The following is a 26,208-nucleotide window of genomic DNA, read 5'->3' on the forward strand; positions in this document are numbered from 1 at the left end:
ATAACAGCTGTAAAAGCCAAGAGACAGCAGTTGGCGGGATGCCTCCCATCGAGGCGGAGCTTTTTTTTTTTTTTTTTTTTTCAGGTCCGGGCGCCTTGATGGAAGATGGATGGACATCAAGGGGACACTTTTTTTTTTTTTTTTTTTAATAAAGGAATTGTCAAAAACTGACTCCTGTCGTTTTTACTTTTTTGACACTTTTTTGGGTGAATGGGTCGGGGTACAATGTACCCCGACCCATTCACTTGGGGGGGCAGGATCTGGGGGCCCCCTTGTTAAAGGGGGCTTCCAGATTCCAATAAGCCCCCCGCCCGCAGACCCCCACAACCACCGGGCAAGGGTTGTGGATATAAGGCCCTTGTCATTAACCTTTAGTTGACACTCCCAGCAGTTCACATAGGGCAGTGTGAACTGCTGCCAGGAGACATGCGATGCGGGAACCCGCAGTGGATTCGCAAGGGTTCCCGCATCACTGCAGTGTGAACCGAGCCTTAAATCAACCTCAGTGTTTTTTTTTCTTTTCATGTTCATGGATGGCACAGAATCTTAAATCAACAAGACTTAAAAGTAGACCTGCTTCCTTTAATAATACGTCAATATGTGATTACCAGTGGGAGGAGTGAATCTGGCAGCAGTTTCATCCAAATTACTAAATGCTGTTTTGATATTTGCAAAACGTAGCTGCCTTTCTCTGCACTACTTTACAGGACCAAGCAGACAGCTTCAACTTAACAAAGATTTTCTCCATAACAGCATGTCTACAGAACTATTTTCTGCTTCTTCAAATGAACAAATGCAGCTGTGACCAACGCTGACCGGACCTCTTTTTTAAAGACAGGTAAGAAGAATATTAGGGTTTTATATAATATTACCTATAATATATCATATAAACAATACATATGTACTGAGCAGTACAACTAATATATTGTATTCTATTATTTAAACTACTTTTTGGGCACTATTTACTGAATATTTTAAACTATTGCCACCTAAAGTTTAAAATGAGTTGAACAGGTAACAAATTGCCTATAATTATTCTTCTATAGTAGCATAGTCATAATATGATAATTTAAAGGTATGATACATTAGTTATGCGCTCAGTATTAGATTTCACAAATACTAAATGCAAAATTGGGGAACAATACTGTTGTTGCAAAGTTGATTATGTAACTGTGCAATCTGGGTGATGCACATGTTGCACCTATGGGCCACTAAACCCCAAACCTGAATTTGTCATACATTAACTTTTTTTTTTTAATAATCACAAATATGATTGCACCTTTATCCAAAAGAAACCTAGTTTGTATATCAAAAGAAGCTAAATCTTTACTTGTTTAAAAAACAATAGAAATTTAGCTGGTGCTATTACTTTTTAAGAAGCGCATTTTGCCCAGTAATTTAAAAGTGTACTTAAATATTTTTTTTAGTTATTATAACACCCAATACCCCAATATAAATTGGGTTTGGAAATTTAACATTTTTTAATATTAAAAGACTTGGGCTGAAAAGTCTAAAATAAAAAGAAATGGCATTGCATTACACATAAAACAATAATCTCAGCACACTATCAGTTAACGTAAAGTGGTTGTAAACCCCAGGCATGAAAAAAGCATCTACAACAGAGGCGTAACTAGAACCTTCAGGGCCCCGGTGCAAGAAACCATGATGGGCCCCCCTTCCATCCGAGCCCCGGGCTTCCAATTTTGGGAGAGTGTCCATGGACATCCTCCCAAAACCGTGCTTCCTGGGACATGCATCCAGCGCAATCACATCGGCCCTTTACCATGTGATCAGCTGATCACATGTAAACAGACTTGCCAGTAATCCACAGCCCTTTCCTCACACGCTGTGTCTGTGTGAGGAAAGGACTGCCGTTAACTGTCAAGAATGTCAGTAAATTGTTTACACTGATAATCAGTGCCCCAATCATCAGTGCCATCTATCAGTGCCCATCAGTGCTGCCTATCAGTGCCCATCAGTGCCTTCTATCAGTGCTCATCAGTGCCTTTTATCAGTGCTCATCAGTGCCCATCAGTGCCTTCTATCAGTGCTCATCAGTGCCTTCTATGCCTTCTATCAGTGCTTTCTATCAGTGCTCATCAGTGCCCATCAGTGCCTTCTATCAGTGCTCATCAGTGCTGTCTATAAGTGCTCATCAGTGCCTTCTATCAGTGCTCATCAGTGCCCATCAGTGCCTTCTATCAGTGCTCATCAGTGCCGTCTATCAGTGCTTATCAGTACCTTCTATCAGTGCTCATCAGTGCCTTCCATCAGTGCCTTCTATCAGTGCTCATCAGTGCCCTCTATCAGTGCTCATCAGTGCCTTCTATCAGTGCCTTCTATCAGTGCTCATCAGTGCCTTCTATCAGTGCCTTCTATCAGTACTCATCAGTGCCTTCTATCAGTGCCCATCAGTGCCTTCTATCAGTGCTCATCAGTGCCATCTATCAGTGCTCATCAGTGCCTTCTATCAGTGCCCATCAGTGCTGTCTATCAGTGCTCATCAGTGCCTTCTATCAGTGCCTTCTATCAGTGCTCATCAGTGCCCATCAGTGCCTTCTATCAGTGCTCATCAGTGCTCATCAGTGCCTTCTATCAGTGCTCATCAGTGCCCATCAGTGCCTTCTATCAGTGCTCATCGGTGCCTTCTATTAGTGCCTTCTATCAGTGCTCATCAGTGCCCATCAGTGCCTTCTATCAGTGCTCATCAGTACCTTCTATCAGTGCTCATCAGTGCCCATCAGTGCCTTCTATTAGTGCTCATCAGTCAGTGCCTTCTGTCAGTGCTCATCAGTGCCTTCTATCAGTGCTCATCAGTGCCCATCAGTGCCTTCTATCAGTGCCCATCAGTGCCTTCTATCAGTGCCTTCTATCAGTGCTCATCAGTGCCTTCTATCAGTGCCTTCTATCAGTGCCTTCTATCAGTGCTCATCAGTGCCTTCTATCAGTGCTCATCAGTGAATGCTATCAGTGCCCATCACAGTGAATGCTATTAGATCCCATCAGTGCCGGACAGCACAGCTCTGAGCGGAGATCGTTTGTCATATAACAATAGCACAGAGAGACACCGGCGGCGGCATTAATGTTCTATTTGTCGGTCCTCTCTGGCACAGATGAGAGAGGACACACATAGCTGATCTCACGGCTCCCCCTTCTCCCCCCTCTCCTCTCCTGTGTGTTCTGCGGGAAATGTGAGCTCTTTAGCTTCACACTAGACTGCCCGCAGAGCACACAGGAGAGAGGAGGGGGGAGAAGGGGGAGCCGTGAGATCAGCTGTGTGTCCTCTCTCATCCGTGCCAGAGAGGACCGACAAATAGAACATTAATGCCTCCGCCGGTGTCTCTCTGTGCTATTGTTATATGACACAGGATCTCCGCTTAGAGCGTGTGTGAAGAGCAACCCCGCTGCCCCCCCCCCCCCCCCCCCACAGTTGTGGAATGCCGGGCCCCGTCGCAACTGCAACTGTTGCGACCCTGGTAATTCTGCCACTGATCTACAGTGTGTACTTGTTCTCTTCAAAGCTCTGAGTGTCGTTTCTCTCTGCTGCTTTTTACTTCTCTTATCAGCAGTTCTGGCAGCTTTTCCTGACACGGTGAGGTTGATTTACTAAAGGAAAATAGACTGTGCACTTTGCAAAGTGCAGTTGCACTCGGCGAGAGCAACTGCTCGAGAGCTTAGTAAATAAGGAAAAGCTCTGCTGAATTCCATCATCCAATCATATGCAAGCAAAAAGGCTGTTTTTTTTAAATTTTCCTTCCACGTGATTGGGTATTCTTTGCAGGGTTAAGCTTTACCTCATTTACTAAGCTCTGGAGCAGATGCACTTACAGAGTGCAATTGCACTTTGAAAAGTGCACAGTCTATTTGCCTTTAGTAAATCAACCCCAATGGGTTATTTACCAAAACTGAGGCGTGCAAAATCTGGCGTAGCTGTGCATAAAAACCAATCATCTTCCAGGTTTTATTGTCAAAGCCTAAAGCGGTAGTAAACCACCGACTTTTTATGTGGAACTTACCTTAAAACAAAGCTCTCCAGCAGGACACTGTCATCGTCTTCCTTCCGGGTTGGCGGGCTCAGGTCCTTTGATTGGACAAACCACGATGATGTAATTTCCGCGCACATGCTTTTCACAGCACAGGACTTTGAAGGAACGGCACAGGTATGCCATTACTTCAAAGTGCATGCGCACGTGTAAGAGATATTAACTGTACCTATAGGTAAGCCTTTTTATAGGATTACCTATAGGTAAAAATCAACCAAGGGGGTTTATCATAGCTCCCAACTGTCCCTGATTTCGAGGGACTGTCCCTGATTTGGAGCAATGTCCCTCTGGCCTTCTTTCCCCATTATTTGTCCCTCATTTTGGTCCGATCCATATAGTTGTACATATAAAATGCACTTTCTATCTTTCAAAAAGGGTTTCCCAGTGCTAAACTTTTCATCTAAATTCAAAATTGCTGCATTTGTACATGTTAAAAGCCAATAATAAAGGAATAGGAGTGGCAACAAAAAAAAGTCCTTGTGGATTTAATTTACCTTTTTTTGGGGTTAATTCTCCTAAAAGGGGGTGTGTCGGGGGAGGTCCTATGCCTACATATGTTTGCAAGTAGGTGTCCCTCATTCCTATATCAAAATGTTGGGAGGTATGGGTTTACTCCCACTTTAATTGAACAAGCTGACGTTAGAAGCTGATTGGTTACTATGCACAACTGCACCAGATTCTGGGTGCACCAGTTTTAATAAATAACCCCCCCCCCCAAGAGTTAAAATGGTGATGGGGAAAGAGCTGCAGCACAGTCTGTGACTGCTATCCACAGCTGTGCTTGTTCTTAGTCATGTGTGTGTGTGGAAGGGGGGTGTCCCTTCCCTCCAATCAGGGCACAGAGCTGTCAGCTGAAGCTGCCATTGCCATGAATGCAGCCTCACCATTACCACAAATGCAGCCCCACCATCGCCATGAATGCAGCACCCCCACTGACATGATTGCAGCACCCCCATTAACATGAACGCAGCACCCCCATTGACATGAACGCAGCACCCCCATTGACATGAATGCAGCACCCCCATTGACATGAATGCAGCACCCCCATTGACATGAATGCAGCTCCCCCATTGCCATGAATGCAGCTCCCCCATTGCCATGAATGCAGCTCCCCCATTGCCATGAATGCAGCACCCCCATTGCCATGAATGCAGCACCCTTATTGACATGAATGCAGACTCACCATTGCCATCAGTGCAGTCTGACCCATGCCCATCTGCAGCCTCAAAGAGGACAGGGAGGGGGCAGGACAAGCACCAACAGATTACATACAGGAAAATCTGTTTTCTCTGCAGCCTCTTTAATACAAAGTTCTGCCTCCTATGATGGACAGAACAGTCGTCCAATGGCAGTGCAGGAGATGGGACTTCCTATTACAGAGGCGTAAACGTTAAATTCTTGTGTATGTATGGCACTCGTCCCACCCCCTCCCTGTCTCCTCCAAGGCAGCCAGCATATATATCTTTTGTGGCCCCCAGCAATTCGGGCATTCGTTGAGGGCCACAAAAGATATACATGTCCAAATTACCAGGCGGGCGATTCAAAATTGGAACGCGGGCCGGACTTTGGACATGCCTGATCTAGTACAACCTATTACGTAAAACAAAATACACTGTTCTATTATCACTCTTCAAATAATGTGAATGAAATCCAATGAGTGTGTATCAAACAATTCCAACGATGTGAAAAATATCCAAATGGGACCGTTTATAATGGTTTAAGTACACGTGTAACTTCAATGTAAAACTTAATATAGTAACAAGTCAGCAACAAGTGCACCAAATTATATAGGCAAAGCAAAATTGGGAAAATCGCCAAAAATACATGCTGCAGAAGATAAGAGACAGTCCAAATATTATATTAAACATTTTGATTAATTCAGCAGAAAAACATACATATCATGTGCATAATAGTTCATGGTCCCTGGCAGAGTGGGGCTGTGAACTAGTATACAGGATCCAAACAGCCTGCATCTGACCAGTTGACATATAAAATAAAACATAACAACAAAGACATGCTAATAATAAAAATGTGTTTCAGTATTCATCAGAAAAACATGTAAATGTATAAAACTGGCCACACAATGGGGTTGATTTACTAAAGGCAAATCCACTTCGCACTAGTAGTGCACTGAAAGTGCACTTGGAAGTGCAGTCGCTGTAAATCTGAGGGGAAGATCGTAATGAGGGGAAGCTCTGCTGATTTTATCATCCAATCATGTGCAACCTAAAATGCCATTCGTAATTTTCCTTGCATGTCCCCCTCAGATCTACAGCGACTGCACTTCCAAGTGCACTTGCAGTGCACTTGTAGTGCAAAGTGGATTTGCCTTTACTAAATAACCCCCAATGTGTGCATATTTAGTGTATGACTGTAAACTCCACTGGAGCAGGGACTAATTTGAATAGTTACTGCATTTGTAGGATAAGTAAGCTGAAAATAAATGAATACAAAAGAACAGTGAGTACTTGAATTGAGTAACCCAATCATAGGTGTGTGCAGCCTATTGCATTAGGGTGTGCACTCCAAAGCTGAAACACACATGCCTTTTTCTGCAGCCTCAGCTGCACGGGACAGGGAATGAATGGGAATTGCTCTGTGCTGAACGGCTTCCTGTTCATTCACAAACTAAAGCATAGTAAACACGGTTTATTATGATTCAATTATGAATGAACACAGTGAATGAGTGTTCATTGTGTTCAGTTAGAAAAGGAAGGCACCAGTAAATGACATACACTATATTACCAAAAGTATTGGGACACCTGTCTTTACACACATATGAACTTTAACGGCATCTCAGTCTTAGTCCGTAGGGTTCAATTTTGAGGCCCACCCTTTGCAGCTATAACAGCTTTAACGCTTCTTGGAAGGCTGTCCACAAGGTTTAGGGTGTGTGTATGGGAATGTTTGACCATTCTCCCAGTAGCGCATTTGTGAGGTCAGGCACTGATGTGGATGAGAAGGCCTGGCTCGCAGGCTTTAATTCATCCTAAGGTGTTCTATAGGGTTGAGGTCAGGACTCTGTGCATGCCAGACAAGTTCTTCCACCATAAACTCGCTCATCCATGTTTGTGCACTGGGGCATAGTCATGTTGGAACGGGAAGGGGCCATCCCCAAACTGTTCCTACAAAGTTGGGAGCATGAAATTGTCCAAAATGTGTTGGTTTGCTGACAACTTAAGAGTTCCCCTTACTTTAACTAAGGGCCAAGCCCAACCTCTGAAAAACAACCCCACACCATAATCCCCCTCTACCAAATGATTTGGACCAGTGCACAAAGCAAGGTCCATAAAGACATGGATGAGTGAGTTTGGGGTGGACTTGATTGGCCTGAACAGAATCCTGACCTCAACCAAATAGAATGGTCCAACATTCCCATAGACACACTCTTAAACCCTGTGGACAGCCTTGCCATTAAAATTCATGTGTATGTACAGGCAGGCGTACCAGTACTTTTAGTAATATAGTGTACTTACTACCTTCTTCTCCCGCTCTTCATCCTGAAACATCACCCACAGCAGCCAGGGAGAGAAGAGAGGAGGGAAGCCAGCAACACTGCAGGGTGGGTGGGGGCCAACATGCGGGGGAGGCCTTAGCTGTAGTGAGAATTAGCACCGCACATAGTGATTAGGGTGTGCCCAGACACACCTGGCACACCTCCTGTGAACGCCTATGAACCCAGTAATAGAGAATTTCAAGATCTGTGATCTGTTGCTTTTTGTATTCTTACTATAGCTATTATAGGATGACAATTTTATTACATTACAATAAATGCTAATTGTAGTACATTCTTTACAGTGGTTGTAAAGGTAGAACGTTTTTAACCGTTAACCATTATCTGCATTAAAGCAGATCCTCAGCCCCGTCCCCATGTTTTTAACCCCTTTTTACCGGGTGCTGTCTTCTGCACAAACCAGATACTCATCCACTCAGCAGATCTAGCATTGTTCCACTGAGTCTACTGCAAATGCAGTGGATTGGGAGAATAAATAGTGTAGTGGCTTTTTAGTGATTTGCTATTCTGTAATTAATACATACTAGACATGTTAGTACATTTTTTTATGAAATATTCCTTATTATCTATATTTATAGTGTGTAAATTTAAATATTGTACACTAGCTGCGTATATAATAAGATCTATTTTTTTTTCAGCAGGAGAATGGCTATAAACAATGAATCTGATTTTAACAACACCACACTTATGTTCAGCACTGAAGAACCAACAATAAACTGTACAAGTGCCATAGTGGACAATATAATAAAGGTTTACTTTCTACCAACAATGTACAGCATCATTTTCATTATAGGATTTCCAGGAAATATTATTTCAATTTCAGTGTATGTTTTGAAGATGAGGCCATGGAGAACAAGCATCATCATCTTGCTGAATTTGGCCATCACAGACCTCATGCATCTCAGTAGCCTCCCCTTCTTGGTTTACAATTATGTTAATCAAGAGCACTGGTCTCTTGGGGACTTCACATGCAAGTTGATCCGCATTGTTTTTCATTTCAACTTGTATGGCAGCATTCTTTTCCTAACCTGTTTCAGCATCTTCCGCTATATTGTCATTGTTCATCCAATGAAATTTCACTCCATTCATAAACGGAGATGGGCAGTCATGGCGTGTGCAGCTGTATGGGTGATTGCACTAATTGAGGTCCTTCCAATGGTTATTTTAATGAGAGACATACAAGATACTGTAGCTTGCATGGACTTTGCAGTGTCTCTTGAAAGGTACAATGTACGCTGGTACAATGCCTGTCTCACTACCATTGGCTTTGCTTTACCATTGTTGGTGGTGACTCTTTGCTACACCTGTATCAATTGTAGCCTGGCAAATGGACCCTATACTGAAGATGTCCAAAAGAAAAAGGCTCGTAGGCTTGTTGTCATTCTTTTGATCGTTTTTTATGTTTGTTTTTTTCCTTTACATATTTTTAGAGCTATTCGTATTGAAACGCGACTACACCTTGTAAGTTGTGTATATGAAAAACATATTCATGCTATTTATTTAGCCTCTAGACCAATAGCTTCACTGAATACATTTGGCAATTTGTTACTTTATGTTGTGGTGGGAGGAAACTTCCAGCAGGCTGTTCAGTCAATTTATAAGACCAATCCTTATAAACAGCAGCCATAAGTCATGTATTGTTCTCACGCATATGTGAACCTTACTAAAATGTGCATATGTACCAATAACTGTTACTGAATGCAAGCAGCAGTCTGCACCTTTCAGACTGATAATATGCAAGAAAGGTAATAACTGTTTGAAGTACAGTGCCTTCGAAAAAGTATTCATACCCCTTGACATTTTCCACATTTTGTCATGTTACAACCAAAAATGTAAATGTATTTTATTGGAATTTTATGTGATAGACCAACACAAAGTGGCACATAATTGTGAAGTGAAAGGAAAATGATAAATGGTTTTCATTTTTTTTTTTTTACAAATAAATATTTGAAAAGTGTGGCATGTATTTGTAGTCAGCCCCCTTTATTCTGATACCCCTAACTAAAAATGTATGGAACGAATTGGCTTCAGAAGTCACCTAATTAGTAAATAGAGTCCCCCTGTGTGTAATTTAATCTCAGGATAAATACAGCTGTTCTGTGAAGCCCTGTTGTGGAGAAGTTTAAAGCATGGTTAGGTGTTAAAAAAATATCCCAAGCTTTGAACATCTCATGGAGCACTGTTCAATCCATCATCCGAAAATGGAAAGAGTATGGTACAACTGCAAACCTACCAAGACATGGCTGTCCACCTAAACTGACAGGCCAAGCAAGGAGAGCATTAATCAAAGAAGCAGCCAAGAGGTCCATGGTAACTCTGGAGGAGCTGCAGAGATGCACAGCTCAGGTGGTAGAATCTGTTTTCAGGACAACTATAAGTCATGCATTCCACAAATCTGGCCTTTATGGAAGAGTGACAAGAAGAAAGCCATTGAGAAAAAGAAAGCCATAAGAAGTCCCATTTGCAGTTTGGGAGAAGCCATGTGGGAGAAGCCATGTGGGGGATACAACATCTGGAAGAAGGTTGTTCTGGTCAGAAGAGACCAACATTTTTTGTCCTAAGAGCAGAACTTTTGTCCTAAGAGCAAAACGCTATGTGTGGTGGAAAACTAACACTGCACATCACCCTGAACACACCATCCCCACCATGAAACATGGTGGTGGCAGCACCATGTTGTGGGGATGCTTTTCTTCAGCAAGGACATGGAAGCTGGTCAGAGTAAATGGGGAGGTGGATGGAGCCAAATACAGGGCAATCTTAGAAGAAAACCTGTTATGCCCCGTACACACGGTCGGACTTTGTTCGGACATTCCGACAACAAAATCCATGGATTTTTTCCGACGGATGTTGGCTCAAACTTGTCTTGCATACACATGGTCACACAAAGTTGTCGGAAAATCCGATCGTTCTAAACGTGGTGACGTAAAACACGTACGTCGGGACTATAAACGGGGCAGTGGCCAATAGCTTTCATCTCTTTATTCTGAGCATGCGTGGCACTTTGTCCGTCGGATTTGTGTACACACGATCGGAATTTCCGACAACGGATTTTGTTGTCGGAAAATTTTATATCCTGCTCTCAAACTTTGTGTGTTGGAAAATCCGATGGAAAATGTGTGATGGAGCCTACACACGGTCGGAATTTCCGACAACAAGGTCCTATCACACATTTTCCGTCGGAAAATCTGACCGTGTGTACGGGGCATTAGAGTCTCCAAAAGACTTGAGACTGGGGCGGAGTTTCACCTTTCAGCAGGACAATGACCCTAAACATACAGCCAGAGCTACAATGGAATGGTTTAGATCAAAGCATATTTATGTGTTAGAATGACCCAGTCAAAGTCCAGACCTAAATCCAATTGAGAATCTGTGTCAAAACTTGAAAATTGCTGTTTACAGACACTCTCCATCCAATCTGACAGAACTTGAGCTATTTTGCAAAGAAGAATGGGCAAAAATGTCACTCTGTAGATGTTGAAAGCTGGTAGAGACAAACCCAAAAAGACTTGTAGCTGTAATTACAGCGAAAGGTAGTTCTACAAAGTATTGACTCAGGGGGCTGAATACAAATGCACGCCACACTTTTCACATATTTATTTGTAAAAAAAATTGAAAACCATTTATTATTTTCCTTCCACTTCACAATTGTGTGCCACTTTGTGTTGATCTATCACATAAAATCCCAATAAAATACATTTATGTTTTTGGCTGTAACATGACAAAATGTGGAAAATTTCAAGGAGTATGAATACTTTTTCAAGCCACTGTATTTTTTCCCCTTAAAAGATTTCATAGAAGAGTAATGCAGCAATCAGAATATCCAAGGTTGCAACTGCTACTGGCTCAGTGGGTTTATTCTTAATCATAGTGTTCTTATCAGCTAGAAGAGGAGACATGTGCTAAGAAATATGTTTTATTTCCTGAGGTATGAATATAAGTTGTTGCTATAGGACTCAAGCCAATGTTCACATCAGGGTCCAGAGGTGCTTATCTACACCTCTAACAGGAGATCCCTCTGTCCCCACATATTAACCACTTGCTTACTGAGCACCTAAACCCCCCTTGTGCCCAAACCAGTTTTCAGCTTTTAGCACTGTCACTCTTTGAACGACAATTGCGCTGTCATGCAACATTGTACCCAAATGAAATTTTTATCATTTTTTCCCACAAATAGAGCTTTCTTTTGGTGGTATTTGATCACCTCTGGGTTTTTTATTTTTTGTTAAAAAAATTAAAAAAGGCCAAAATGTAAAAAAAAAATACAAAACCATTTTATATTTTGTTAATAAATATTGCAAACAGGTAATTTTTCTCCTTCATTGATGTTCACTGATGAGGCTGCACTGATGGGAACAGATAGGCTGCACTGATGGGCACTAATAGGCGGCACTGGTGGGCACTGATAGGTGGCATCGGTTGGCACTGAGAGGTGGTACTGATGGGCGGCACAGAAGGGCATTAATAGGTTGCACTGAAGGGCACTAATAGGTGGCACTGATAGGTAGCAGTTATGGGCATTGATGGGTGGCAGTGATGGGCACTGTTGGGGGGCAGTGATGGGCACTGATCGGCAGGGCAGGACTTAGAGTGGTGGGGGCCCCTGGGCTTGAGTCACTTTCAGGCCCTACCTTCTATACATTACTTTAAATAGAACAAAATGTTGACTGGTACCATAGACAGTGTTACATGTTAAAAAAAGTAATAATCTATTTATATGACCACTGATTGAAGCTTGAAAAACTTGTCACTGATGACAGATGACACTAATATGTGGCACTGATGACACGTGGCACTGATGACAGATGGCACTAATACGTAGCACTGATGAAAGATGCACTAATACGTGGCACTGATGACAGATGGCACTAATACATGGCACTGATGACACATGACACTAATGACAGATGACACTAATATGTGACACTGATGACACGTGACACTGATGACAGATGGCACTAATACGTGGCACTGATGACAGATGGCAGTAATATGTGGCACTGATGACAGGTGGCACTGATACGTGGCACTGATGACATGTGACACTGACAGGTGGCACTGAGGACAGGTGGCACTGGGGACAGGTGGCACTGATTGGTGGCACTGGGGACAGATGGCACTGGGGACAGTGTGCGATGGGGACATTTGGCACTAATAGGTGGCACTGGGGACAGATGACACTGGGGACAGATGGCGATGGGGACATTTGGCACTGATAGGTGGCACTGGGGACAGATGACACTGATACGTGGCACTGATGACAGGTGGCACTGGGGACAGGTGGCACCAGGGGCAGGTGGCACTGATAGGTGTCACTGGGGACAGATGGCACTGGGGACAGATGGTGATGGAGACATTTGGCACTGATATTTGGCACTGATGACACGTGACACTGACAGGTGGCACTGGGGACAGGTGGCACTGGGGGCAGGTGGCACTGATAGGTGGCACTGGGGACAGATGGCACTGGGAACAGATGGCGATGGGGACATTTGGCACTGATAGGTGGCACTGGGGACAGATGGCACTGGGGACATTTGGCACTGATAGGTGGCACTGATACGTGGCACTGATGACACATGACACTGACAGGTGGCACTGGGGACAGGTGGCACTGGGGACATTTGGCACTGATAGGTGGCACTGGGGACAGATGGCACTATGTTGTGTATTGTAACTGTAACTAGTGTAAGTGTTCACTCACCGCTGCAGCATGGAAGCTCTCCCTCCTCACACGCTCTCTCTGTGTGAGGAGGTCGAGCCGGCGATGAGAGATGATCTCATATGTTTTACATATGATTGGGCATTTAGCACGATCTGTGATTGGTTGTGTCCAAGGGACACGGCCAACACAGAACTTCCCCTCTGCGCCCCCACGGCGGCGCGCAGAGGGGTAGTAAACAGGAGGATGTCCAGGGACACCCTCCCGGCAATTGGCGTCCGCGCTGTAGCTGTCTTTCGGCTATAGCGCGGGCGCCGCGGGGCCCCCTATTGGACGGGGCCCATGGGCTTGAGCCCAGCCAAGCCCTATAGTAAGTCCGGCCCTGTTGATCGGCACTGGTAGGTGACACTGATAGGCAGCACTGCAGGTGGCACTGATGAGGCACTGATTGGCACCACTGGTGCGCATTGATAGGTGGCACTAGTAGGCATTGATAGATGGCACTAATTGCTGGCACTGTTATGCACTGGTGGGCACTGATTCATGGCACTGTGGGCACTGGCAGTGCCATGAATCAGAAAAAAAAAACGATTACCGATCTTCTGTTTACATAACATGATCATTGGCTGACAGCTGATTACGTGGTAAGGGGCCAGGATCAAGCCTTTATTCCAATCTGTGATCACCTGAGTCTCTGTGACTCGGTGATCACAGCGCGCACCTCGCGCGACCTGCAGGCATTCATGAATTAATGTTAGCCTAAAAGAAAATGAATTCATAGAAATCTAGTCCCATGTAATATCATATGCATACATTTTAAGGATTTGATACATTTTATCTACCTTATTTGGTGACAGTTCTCATTCTATGAAAAAGCTTTACTTACAAAAATATATTGATAATATAGGATGAGTCCAGAGTTGGGCAACAAAAAAGGTTAGGTGAGGGATAAAACATGTAAAGAGGATCTTAATATGTAAAGCCTTGAAGAAATAAGGTATTGAAACCTTTAAATACATTAAAGTGGTATTAAACCCAAAAACTAAAATGTAATATATTGCAGCTTACCAATCTTTAGATGTTTTAGATGCATTTGTTTTCTTTTTTAGGCTCTATGCACATTAGCTTTTTTATAAGCTCAAAAAACGCTAGAAAAAAAAAACGCTGGATGAACGCTGGATGAAAAATGCTGATAATAGCATTTTTGTGCCAGCTTGTGGTAGCGTTTTAGTAGCTTTTAGAAGCTTTTAGGAGCATTAGCATTTTGTTAGTGTTTTTACAGTACTTAAAGAAAAAAAACGCTAAAAAGAAAGTTGTTAGGAGCATTTTAGTAACATTTAGAATCATTTTGAAAACTTTAGGTGCGTTCAGCATTTTTTTCAACTGGAAGAATGCACCAAAATAAATTAAAAATGTCTGCTCCTAGACCCTGAAGCTCAAAAAATGCTAATAGCCTAAAGTAGTGTGCATGGACACATAGGATAACACTATTTAGCTTCTAGGAGCAGAAAAAATGCTGATAACAGCTTATAGGAGCTTAAAAAACATTAGTGTGCATGGAGCCTTAGGCCTCTTGCACACTGCAGCTTGAAAAAGCTCAGTACAGTACAACTTTTTTTTTTTTACTGATCTAAAATAAAGCCCATTAATTGTAATGTGCCTATGCACACAGGCGTGTAAAGAAGCTCCGTGTAATCTTCAATAAAAAAAAAATAGAAAAATCTGCATTTTTGCTCAGTAATTTAAGCCTCATGCGAGCAAATGTGCAAATGTGCATTAACATATTGCAAACACGAGAATAAGTTTGCATGAAAATGTGCGAAAATACATTTTAAAAAAAAGGAAACCGGCTGAAAAAGTAGATGCCCAAACAGGAGTATCGTGTGCGAGAGTGCCACATACACACAACCGTTTTTTCCATTGGAATGAACTCCGAAGGTTTTTCTGACGGAGTTCCGCTGAAACTGTCTTGCGTACACACGATCACACCAAAGTCCAGAACGCGGTGACGTACAACATGTACGATGGGACTAGAAAAAGGAAGTTCAATAGCGAGTAGCCAATAGCTGCCGTCTCGTACTTGCTTCAGAGCATGTGTCATTTTTGGTCTGTCGGAACAGCATACAGCCGAGCGGTTTTCCCGATAGGAATTGATTCCGTCGGAAAGATTTGAAACATGTTCTATTTCTAGGTCCGTCAGAATTTTCGAAAAAGAAAGTCCGATGAGGCATACACACGATCGGAATGTCCGCTGAAAAGATTCCGTCTGACTTTTCCTGCCGGAAAGTCCGACCGTGTGTACGCGGCATTAGGCTTTTTCCCTCTTTTTTTACCTGGTGATTTGGCCAGTAACACTTGTATTAGAATGCCTCCACTGCATGATGGAGCACAGGGGGCACCTTTGGACAGCAGCATTGTCAGTCTGGGGGGAGGGGAGTGTTAGATGGGCTAGCAGATTTATTAACACTAACAAATTGAACCCAAACTCCAGCTATTTCTTTATAAGCAGTTACAGCAAACATTTTATTTGCCTTTTGAGATGAAGACTTTACACAAATAAATAAAAGCTCATCATTGTAAGCTCCCGTGACAATGTTAAAAGGTTTGTCCTATCCCCGTAACTGATACATCTGCAAGAGAGCTTGTTCTTTTAAAAAACAGCAGACTTACTGGCTGGATCACCACATGAAAATAGAAGAAAGAAAGCCTAAAAAGGAAAAAAAAATGCAGTCATCACATCTAAGAATTGGTAAGCTGCAATATAATTAATGTTTGTTTATGTTTTTAATCCCATTTTAAAGCCTAGTACACACCACAACTGACGGCTCAGGTCAGAGCCGCTGTACTAACAATCCAAAGTTAGTACAATGATCTCCCTTGCTGTGCTATTGTGTTCTGACAGGGGGAGCCCCCCAACCAAACACTCTGGTCAGTGCTCTCAGACATTTGTTGAGAGCACAGCATTGGAGCTGGTTGCCAGACCCTTTTCGGGTCATGAGCCTTCGACAGAAGCCAGCTTCCGTCAGACTGGCTGTCATACACAGGGGCCACATGTCGGCTGGTTTCTTTTGAACTGGCCAATGCCGGACGATATTTGGCCCAGGTGTACTAGGCTTAAGGGTGTAAATAAGCTTCAGGAGGCAGTATTTTTGCTATGAAGCTTGGATCAAGAAAACAGGGATGTCACATTAAACTAGGAAAAGGAAAGTTCAAAACTAACATTAGAACGTATTATAAGAGTAGTAGTGGGCTTGGAAAAGACTTCCAGCAGAGGTCATGAGTCAGACAACAGTAAGTGAATTTAAACTTGCTTAGGAAAAACATAGATTTATACTCAGGCAGGAAAAGGTTAGGCAAAAATATAAAAAAATAAAAAAAATTAAAAAAAACGGCATACTCGATGGACCACTTATTTTTTTTCTGCTGTGTCAATATGTTTCTATATTTCAGCATTTCACAAAGCAATGAACTTACGGAAAAAGGAAAATAATTTGCTAGGCCTCATGGGCGTTGAAGTTCAGCATTGTTCTCATAGGATTTGTGGCACAATAAAACATTTTGTAAAGGGCTTCACATTTCTTTGAGCACACTGTAAAGCTTGCTCTGTCTTGCAGAAATAGTATACCCTGATAGTTTAACTGCAGTATCAAGCCAGATATAACATTTACGACAGCATTTGTCACAGGTGACTAAGGGGAGCAAAGAATGGATTTCACCCAGAGACTATGGTGTATATATAAACTTTAAACTTTTTCTGTACATTTTTTACCTAGATAAAGCAAATTTCATATATATTGCTAAACTGTATAAATGAATCATTGCTTATCTATAAGAACAATTTTATCTGAAACATAGAACAAACTAATGTAACAAGTTATCAAAATTCTCGTGTATAACTAAACATATGAACTGTCAAGAGTTCAGTATTTTCTTGCAAAGGACATGCTGCTAATAACACAGAGTACTAATACATGTTGTATTTAATATTACCTTACTGTGATTGTACTTGAAATAATAGAGGACTGCTGTATACAAAATAAAGTTTGAATGGTAAACTGTAATTACAAGTCACGTGTAGTTGCCTGTGAAACATATTCTGATCCCATTGTTAATTATATTTCCAGAGGAAACTATTTTGGTTTACCGAAATGGAAGGCGTAGTAAATAAACTAATTTGCTAACTAGCATTTTGATATGCATTCCACTTATCCGATCATGCAATTATTTCTATCCAGAATAGGCAACCTGTCAACCAGTTTTTACAAAAAGTGATATAGGAGGAAGGGATTAGTGGAAACGTAGCCTAAACAGTTGGCAGATATCTAGGCTGCTTTCACACTGCTTCCTTGCAAAAAGGTGGTAAAAATGCATATGCATTTTTGCTGCATTTCCGGTGTGTTTTGCACCTGTGAAAAAAGGAAATGTGACAAAAAATGCACCAAAAACACAACTGCAGGTGCGTTTTTTGTCAAGTTTTTTCTATGCATTTTCCATTCATTTCAATAGGGAGGTTACATTTTTTGTTTGCCGCACCAAACAAGCACCTAAAATGCAGCATGCAGGACTTATGTTTAATGCAATTGATTCACAAATGACTCGTGTGAAGCGTTCCATAGGATTTACAGTAATGGTCATGCATTTTTCTTCTGCTTTTGGTAAGGCAAAAATGGAAGAAAAACTGATTACAGGCATACCCCACTTTTAAGTTCGCAATGGGCTTTATTTACTAAAGCTGGAAAGTGCAAAATCAGGCTCACCTCTGCATAGAAACCAATGAGCTTAATTGAACAAGCTGAGGTTAGAAGCTCATTGGTTTCTATGCAGAGGTGAGCCTGATTTAGATTTTTTTCCAGCTTTAGTAAATAAACCCCATGATGTACTTAAAAGTGGGGTATGCCTGTAGTGTGAAACGGTCTTAAAGAGGTTGTAAAGGCAGAAGGTTTTTTTTTTTATCTTCATGCATTCTATGCATGAAGATAAAATATCCTTTGTGTATATCAGCCCCCCTCAGTCCCCCTCTAATACTTACCTGAGCCCATCTCTATCCAGCAAGTGCCTCGGCCGTCCAGGACTCTCCCATTGGATCCAATGGCATCCAAGTGCCATTGGATCCCACTGCTGTCAATCAAAGTCAGTTAGCCAATCAGGAGAGAGAGAGGGGGTGGGGCCAAAAAGCAGCTCTGTGTCTAAATGGACACAGGGAGCTGCGGCTCGACTCGGGTGCCCCCATAGCAAGCTGCTTGCTCTGGGGGGGGGGGGGGCACTCAACAGGAGGGAGGGACCAGGAGCACCGAAGAGGGACCCGAGAAGAGGAGGATCAGGGCTGCTCTGTGCAAAACCTTTACACAGAGCAGGTATGTATAAAATGTTTGTTATTTTTAATAAAAGAAAAAACGAGACTTTTGTATCACTTTAAGTATTGTGTGAGCAAGCTATTTCTGCAACATGTAGCTGTCAATAGAACTGCCAACTGACACAAGAACTTCACCAATTCCATGGCTAAGGCATTGCAGGTAACAGGCTAATTAAATATAATATACCTTAGAACCTTTAGAACTTAAAAAAAGTCACTGATTAAAAAGAATGGGTTTATAGCCCTGATGACTACCCAGTGGTAGTTTTTTCACAGATGTCACCTGCCAAGTAGTAGTAAAGAAATGTTTTTATTTACTAGCGTAACAATGCACAGCTGCCCCATCCTACAATTCTGTCTTTGATCCAGAAGGCAAGAACACATGCGCAATCCTTCCTTTCCACTTTATGAAATGATATATTTCTTTATAAAGGACCCATGTTTACCAAATATCTTTGAGATAGATTAGTCTTTCTAAAGAACCTTGACATGCATACATTTATTACCTGTACTACCAGTTATAATCGATATGTTTGCCAAAAATCCTTCATGTTTCTAATGATCAAAAATGATTACTTGGACCTGTTTTATATATTTGAAAAAATATATAATATACTTTTTAACACTTTAAATCAACTCTATTATTTATTTTAAATGTTAAACTCCAGGCAGATATAAAAGCACCAATGGATACAGTTATTAATCTACTAAAAATCCCACAGCTTTTTCAGAGCTCATCACATGTAAACAAGGAAGTGCCCTTTATCGGCTCTCCTCACCTCACACTGATAGAGTGTGAGGTGAGGAGAGCCAATCAGTAGCATCTCCTCACTGGAAAGATGTGAAAAATTAATCAGGGCACTCATCATCAGTGTCCTGATTACAATACAGCCCCAGCAGTGCCCATTAGTGATGCCACTCTGTACCCACCAGTGACGCCAGTCTGTGCCCATCGGTGAGGCCAATCAGTGCTGCCTTTTAGTGCCCATCGATGGGCCACTTGTGGAGAACTTCAGAAAGACTTGTAATTAGCGGGTACAATTGTTTCAAAGAAAACAAACAGTAACCACCATGGCATTTATGCACGCTCACCATGCGAGGCTCCATTGCTGAAGAAAAAGCATGTTGAAGCTTGTTTAAAGTTTACTGCACAACATTTAGACAAGCCTGCAAAATACTGGGAGAATATAGTCTGGTCAGATGAGATCAAAATTTAACTCTTTGGATGCCATAATACACACTATGTTTGGAAGTAAAATGATACTGCACATCACCCCAAAAAAACAAAACAACAGTGAGGTTTGGAGGTAGGAACATCATGGTTTGGGCTGTTTTTCAGCATACGGTACTGGCAAACTTCATGTTGTGGAAGGAAGGATGAATGGAAAAATGTATCAAGACATTCTTGATAAAAATCTGCTGCCATCTACCAGGATGAGGAAGATTAAAGAGGGTGGACATTTCAGCAAGACAATGATCCCAAACACAAAACCAAGGAAACTCTCAATTGGTTTCAAAAAAAGAAAATAAAGCCTCTAGAATGTCCCAGTCAATCACCTGACTTGAATCCAATAGAAAATCTATGCAAAGAACTAAAGATCAGAGTTCATAGAAGAGGCCCACTGAACCTTCATGATTTGAAGACAGTTTGTGTGGAAGAATGGGCCAAAATCACACCTGAGCAATGCATGTGACTAGTTTCTCCATACATGAGGCATCTTGAAGTTGTCATTACCAACAAAGGATTTTGTACAAAGTATTAAATAAATCAGTTAGCATGTTCAATACTTTTTCCCTGAGTCATTCCATGTTATTACACTTAACTTAATTTCTGAATGTATTTTTGTGGTTTCTTTGTATGTTTGGATTGAATGCGTTGTTACGGACATGTGGTGAACATTTCATGTCAATAGCTTTAGTAATATATTTATCTAGAAAAATGGAGACATGTTCAATACTTACTTTACCTGCTGTATCTTAGATAGGGAAGAGTAGGTTACTGTCAGGTCACCTGAGGCTAGTTGATAGATGCACACCATTGGGATCAGGAGTGCACCGCAAGGTAGTGGACCCTGCGGCTGACTGCTGCGGATGGGAGTCAGGGTGGTAAGAAAGGTAGGGCCGCTGGAACACCAACATGGATCCCACAGGGGTTAGAGCATAAGATTCCCTAGGGCGCGGAGTCTAAGAGCCAGCATGTGTTCACCAGAGCCTCTAGTGGTGAGGATGGACTGGGCTGTAACTGGCTCCAGGTCACGACCCCCGGGGTCCCCCAGCTCACACCCACAGTAGGCAACAGGAGGATAGGGATAGTAAGGGAATAAGCCAAGGTCAGGGCCATAAGCAGACAAGGACAACAGGGTACAAGCCAAAGGTTCAGGGTCACAGGGAAACAGGGATAGTCAGGGACACGCCAAAAGGTCAGGGTCACGAGCAGACAGGAATAGTTGAGAACACGCCAAGATCCGTAACAGAAACAAACATAGAGCACACGGCAAGCAGGAAACAGGAAGCAAAACACACAAAGGTTGATCATCAGGGCTGGCCTGCAGTGCACAGGTTAATATAAAGTTCTCTGATAGGAGCTGGGGTGGAGTTATGCTAGAGGAGAGATTATAAAAGCAGTCAGGTGAGAGTCGGCTGGTCTCTAGAGATGAACACATGATGATAGGTAAGCTGACAGAAAAACTCTATTGCATAACCATGACAGTACCCCCCCTCTTACGAGGCCTCCCCCTTCCCCACCTGGGACCAGGTTTAGAGGGGAAGTTCAAAATAATCTTCCTCAACAAACAAGGCGCAAAGACCTCAGAAGCCGTGATCCACGACCTCTCCTCAGGACCAAACCCTTTCCAATGCACGAGATACTGGAGAATGCCTCTACAGAGTCAGGAATCCAAAATTTGGTTAACCTCGTACTCCTGATTATCCTCAGAGACAGGCGCTGCGGTAGAGAGAGGACGAGAGAACTTATTGAGGAATAAAGGCTTCAGAAGGACAACATGGAAGGAGTTAGAGATTTTGAGGCTTTTGGGAATCTGGAGCTTGAAACAAACCAGATTCAGTTTAGAAGTTATGGTGTACGGACCAATGAATCTTGGGGCAAATTTGAGAGAAGGAACCCGGAGTCTGATGTTCCTGGTGGAGAGCCAGACTTTGTCTCCTGGCTGAAGAAAAGGCGGCTTACATCTGCGACGGTCAGCAAAACTCTTGAATTTGTTGGCAGCTTTCTGGAGGGAATCATGAACGTCAGCCCACATGGAATTGAATGATTCCTGAACAGTAGCCAAAGATGGAATGTTGGAAGAACAGGTCATAGGAAGAGGGAGTTGAGGATGTCTTCCATAAACAGTGACAAAGGGTGTTTTCTGAGAACTGACGTTGACATGATTATTGTGGGAGAACGCTGCCCACGGGAGTAGTGATGCCCGATCATCGTGATGAGCCGAGACCAAGGTACGAAGAAAGACCTCCAACTCCTGATTAACCCTCTCAGTCTGGCCATTGGATTGGGGATGGTAAGAAGAGGTAAAATCCAAGGTAATGTTGAGGGATTTGCAAAAGGCTCTCCAAAAACGAGAAGTAAACTGAACACCCCTGTCCGAAACGACATGGGAAGGAACACCATGAAGGCGAAAAATCTCTCGTACAAAAATGGGAACCAAGGCAGGAGCAGAAGGGAGGCCAGGAAGAGGAACAAAATGAGCCATCTTGGAGAACCGATTGATTACCACCCAAATGGCCGTATTATTCTCCGACAGTGGAAGATCGGTGATAAAATCCATGGTGATGTGAGACCAGGGCTCCTTAGGAATGGGCAAAGGCATGAGAAGACCAGCAGGAGCTTGTGTGGAAGATTTAGATTGAGCACAGACATGACAAGCCTTAATGTAATCTTTAACATCCGAGCGGAGATTAAGCCACCAGTAGTGATGACTGATGAGCAGGAAGGATCGGAGGAACCCAGCATGACCTGCCACCTTGGAATCATGTCCCCAACGAAGGATCTTAGCTTTTAGCTCCGTGGGAACAAAGGTCTTGCCAGGAGGAATTTTTGATTCCAGGGTGGTAGAATGGGCAACAATGCATGAGGTCGGAATGATCGGCTCAGGATCAGGGGTGGACTCCTCGTCCAAAGTATCAAATGACCTAGAGAGCACCTCAGCCCAACCACTGCAGGAACCAGGTTTGTATGTAATCGTGAATTTAAAACGGGAAAAGAAGAGACTCCACCTGGCCTGTCTGGGGTTCAGACGTTTAGCATTCTGTAGGTATTGTAGATTCTTGTGATCAGTAAAGATCGTTATGGAGTGAGGGGAACCCTCCAAGAGATGACGCCACTCCTCCAATTTAATTACAAGGAGTTCCCGATCACCAATGGCATAATTTCTCTCTGCCTGAGAAAATTTTTTGGAGAAGAACGCACGTGGTTGACGTCTCTTCTCAAAGAACTGAAGAAGCACAGCTCCCACCCCCATCGAAGAAGCGTCTACTTCAATAAAAAATGGGTCCCCAGGATTTGGTCTCCTCAAGAGAGGTCCAGAAACAAAGGCCTTTTTCAGATCGTGAAATGCAGAGACAGCCACGGGAGGCCAGTCTTTGGCATTCACACCCTTCTTGGTCAAAGCGATAAAAGGCGCAGCAATGGAAGAGTACTTCCTTATGAGTGAAGCAATCTATAACTAAAGGAGCCTTCGCGCTACTATAGTGTGTTACAAATAAAAACTAAATAAATGATAATAAATAATGTACGTATCAAACATATAAGTGAAGTACCAATACAGTGCAATATATATGCTGTCTGCAGCAAGATCTAATAGTGTCACAAACACATATAGAAAATGAATATAAAGGTGATCTCGCGCCACAGTAAATTGGTGCTACATAAATCATAAACGATATGAACCAAAGGTAAATGTGAACCAGTGAGTGATAAATAAAGGTGTAAATAAAAAAACATTAATGGTATGACAAAGTAATGGGACAAATGAAGAAAGTAGAAAGAAAGTTCATATAATATGTAAGTCCTTTTCTTATTGGGTGATCAGCTCAATTGAAATAGTCCCAAAATGCGGTGACGAATATGAGATATCCACAAATGAGCTCACAGAACTCTCACCTCCAATCCATGGATAATCAGCATTAAAATAGTTGGACGCTTCTCTGCTGTGTTAGATGATGACCACCAGGGTGCGCTCCTTCCCTGTACAGCTGATAATCATACAGATATCTTGTATCCGATTCTATACACCTTTTGTTATCCCGAAGAAATCCATGTGTGTTTCTCTGTGCCTCTGTTCTGAGAGGAGAGAAGCGTCCAACTATTTTAATGCTGATTATCCATGGATTGGAGGTGAGAGTTCTGTGAGCTCATTTGTGGATATCTCATATTCGTCACCGCATTTTGGGACTATTTCAATTGAGCTGATCACCCAATAAGAAAAGGACTTACATATTATATGAACTTTCTTTCTACTTTCTTCATTTGTCCCATTACTTTGTCATACCATTAATGTTTTTTTATTTACACCTTTATTTATCACTCACTGGTTCACATTTACCTTTGGTTCATATCGTTTATGATTTATGTAGCACCAATTTACTGTGGCGCGAGATCACCTTTATATTCATTTTCTATATGTGTTTGTGACACTATTAGATCTTGCTGCAGACAGCATATATATTGCACTGTATTGGTACTTCACTTATATGTTTGATACGTACATTATTTATTATCATTTATTTAGTTTTTATTTGTAACACACTATAGTAGCGCGAAGGCTCCTTTAGTTATAGATTGCTTCACTCATAAGGAAGTACTCTTCCATTGCTGCGCCTTTTATCGCTTTGACCAAGAAGGGTGTGAATGCCAAAGACTGGCCTCCCGTGGCTGTCTCTGCATTTCACGATCTGAAAAAGGCCTTTGTTTCTGGACCTCTCTTTGTGGGCTACTATATAAGCACCATCACCGCATTTTGGGACTATTGCAATTGAGCTGATCACCCAATAAGAAAAGGACTTACATATTATATGAAATTTCTTTATTAATCATCACCATTTCATTTGTCCCATTACTTTGTTTGTCATACCATTAATGGTTTTTTATTTACACCTTTATTTATCACTCACTGGTTCACATTTACCTTTGGTTCACATCGTTTGTGATTTATGTAGCACCAATTTACTGTGGTGTGAGATCACCTTTATATTCATTAATTCCTTATGGACTGCCTATAATAATTTGTGAAGCCAAGAAAGCATTGTGTGGCCTTGAGGCTAGCAGGAAGGGGCCAGTTGGTAATGGCCGAGACCTTTCCGGGATCCATGCGAAGACCCAAACTAGAAACAAAACATCCCAGAAACAGGACCTCAGAACATTCAAAGGAACATTTCTCCAGCTTGGCATATAGATTATTCTCTCTAAGGTGCTGAAGTACGGTGCAGACATGGTTTCTGTGAGCAAGCAGATTTTTGGAAAAGATGAGAATGTCATCCAGATAGATGACAACAAACTGGTACAGTAGATCCCTGAAGATTTCATTGACAAAGTTCTGGAACACAGCTGGAGCATTACACAAACCAAAAGGCATAACCAGGTATTTGTAATGCCCGTCCCTAGTGTTAAACGCAGTCTTCCATTCGTCACCTTCCTGTATTCGAATGAGATTGTATGCACCTCTGAGATCCAACTTGGAGAAAATGGAAGCCCCCTTCAACCTGTCGAATAGCTCAGATATTAGAGGTAAGGGGAATCGGTTTTTGATAGTCACTCCGTTTAAACCTCTACTGTCGATGCAGGGTCTGAGGGTACCATCCTTTTTTGGCAACAAAAAAGAACCCTGCCCCTGCAGGCGATGAGGATTTCCGGATGAAACCTCTCTCCAGATTCTCGGCGACATACTCAGACATGGCCTGGGTCTCTGGAATGGACAGAGGGTAGGTACGACCCCTGGGCAGAGTTGTTACAGGGGCAAGGTCAATAGCAGAGTCAAAAGATCTGTGGGGAGGAAGCACCTCAGCAGACTTCTTACAGAATACATCCTGGTAGTCGTTGTATGCCGCGGGAAGATCAGAAGATCAGGATGTGGTAGCAATGGGAAGTCTCTCTTGGGGGCCACCTTGAGAAGACAGGACGAGAAACACGAAGGACCCCAAGCCAGGATCTGTCCAGAGACCCAGTCCACATGTGACGAGTGGAGCTGTAGCCAAGGAAGGCCCAATACAATGGGGGTAGAGGCCTTGACTAGAATGAGGTAGGAAATCCAGTCCTGGTGGAGTATCCCTACCGACATCCTAATAGGTAGCATCTGGAAATGGATAGGGCCCCCTGGGAGCACAGTGCCATCAATTGCCGAGACTACCAGTGGTGTAGCAAGGGGAGAAAGCGTACGCTTCATAGAAGAAGCAGTTCTCCAGTCCATAAAATTGTCAGAAGCCCGGAGTCCAGATATGCTAGGACGATTGGGGAGAAGTGCCTACAAGGAGGAACACCGGAAGAAGAAGATGAGAAGGTGATGTTTCTGGGTCCAATACTCCAACTTCCAAATGTATTAGACCCGAGCGTTTCCCGGACGAAGCGAGCAGAAGTCACAAAAATGACTCTTGCCCCCACAATAAAGACACAAGCCCAGAGTTCTGC

At 42.7% G+C, this 26,208-nt stretch overlaps 1 protein-coding gene across 1 annotated transcript; it reads left to right on the forward strand.

The window, feature by feature from the left end:
• The first annotated feature begins 490 nt into the window (after window positions 1–490).
• Window positions 491–9,432, forward strand: OXGR1 (oxoglutarate receptor 1). Its single transcript, XM_073614386.1, has 2 exons — window positions 491–838; window positions 8,196–9,432. Exon 2 carries the CDS (start codon window positions 8,203–8,205, stop codon window positions 9,184–9,186), a length of 984 nt encoding a protein of 327 aa, XP_073470487.1. The 5' UTR covers window positions 491–838; window positions 8,196–8,202; the 3' UTR covers window positions 9,187–9,432.
• The last annotated feature ends 16,776 nt before the right edge of the window (window positions 9,433–26,208 follow it).

Source organism: Aquarana catesbeiana, linkage group LG02 (assembly GCF_042186555.1).
Source record: "Aquarana catesbeiana isolate 2022-GZ linkage group LG02, ASM4218655v1, whole genome shotgun sequence".
Classification (NCBI taxonomy): domain Eukaryota; kingdom Metazoa; phylum Chordata; class Amphibia; order Anura; family Ranidae; genus Aquarana; species Aquarana catesbeiana.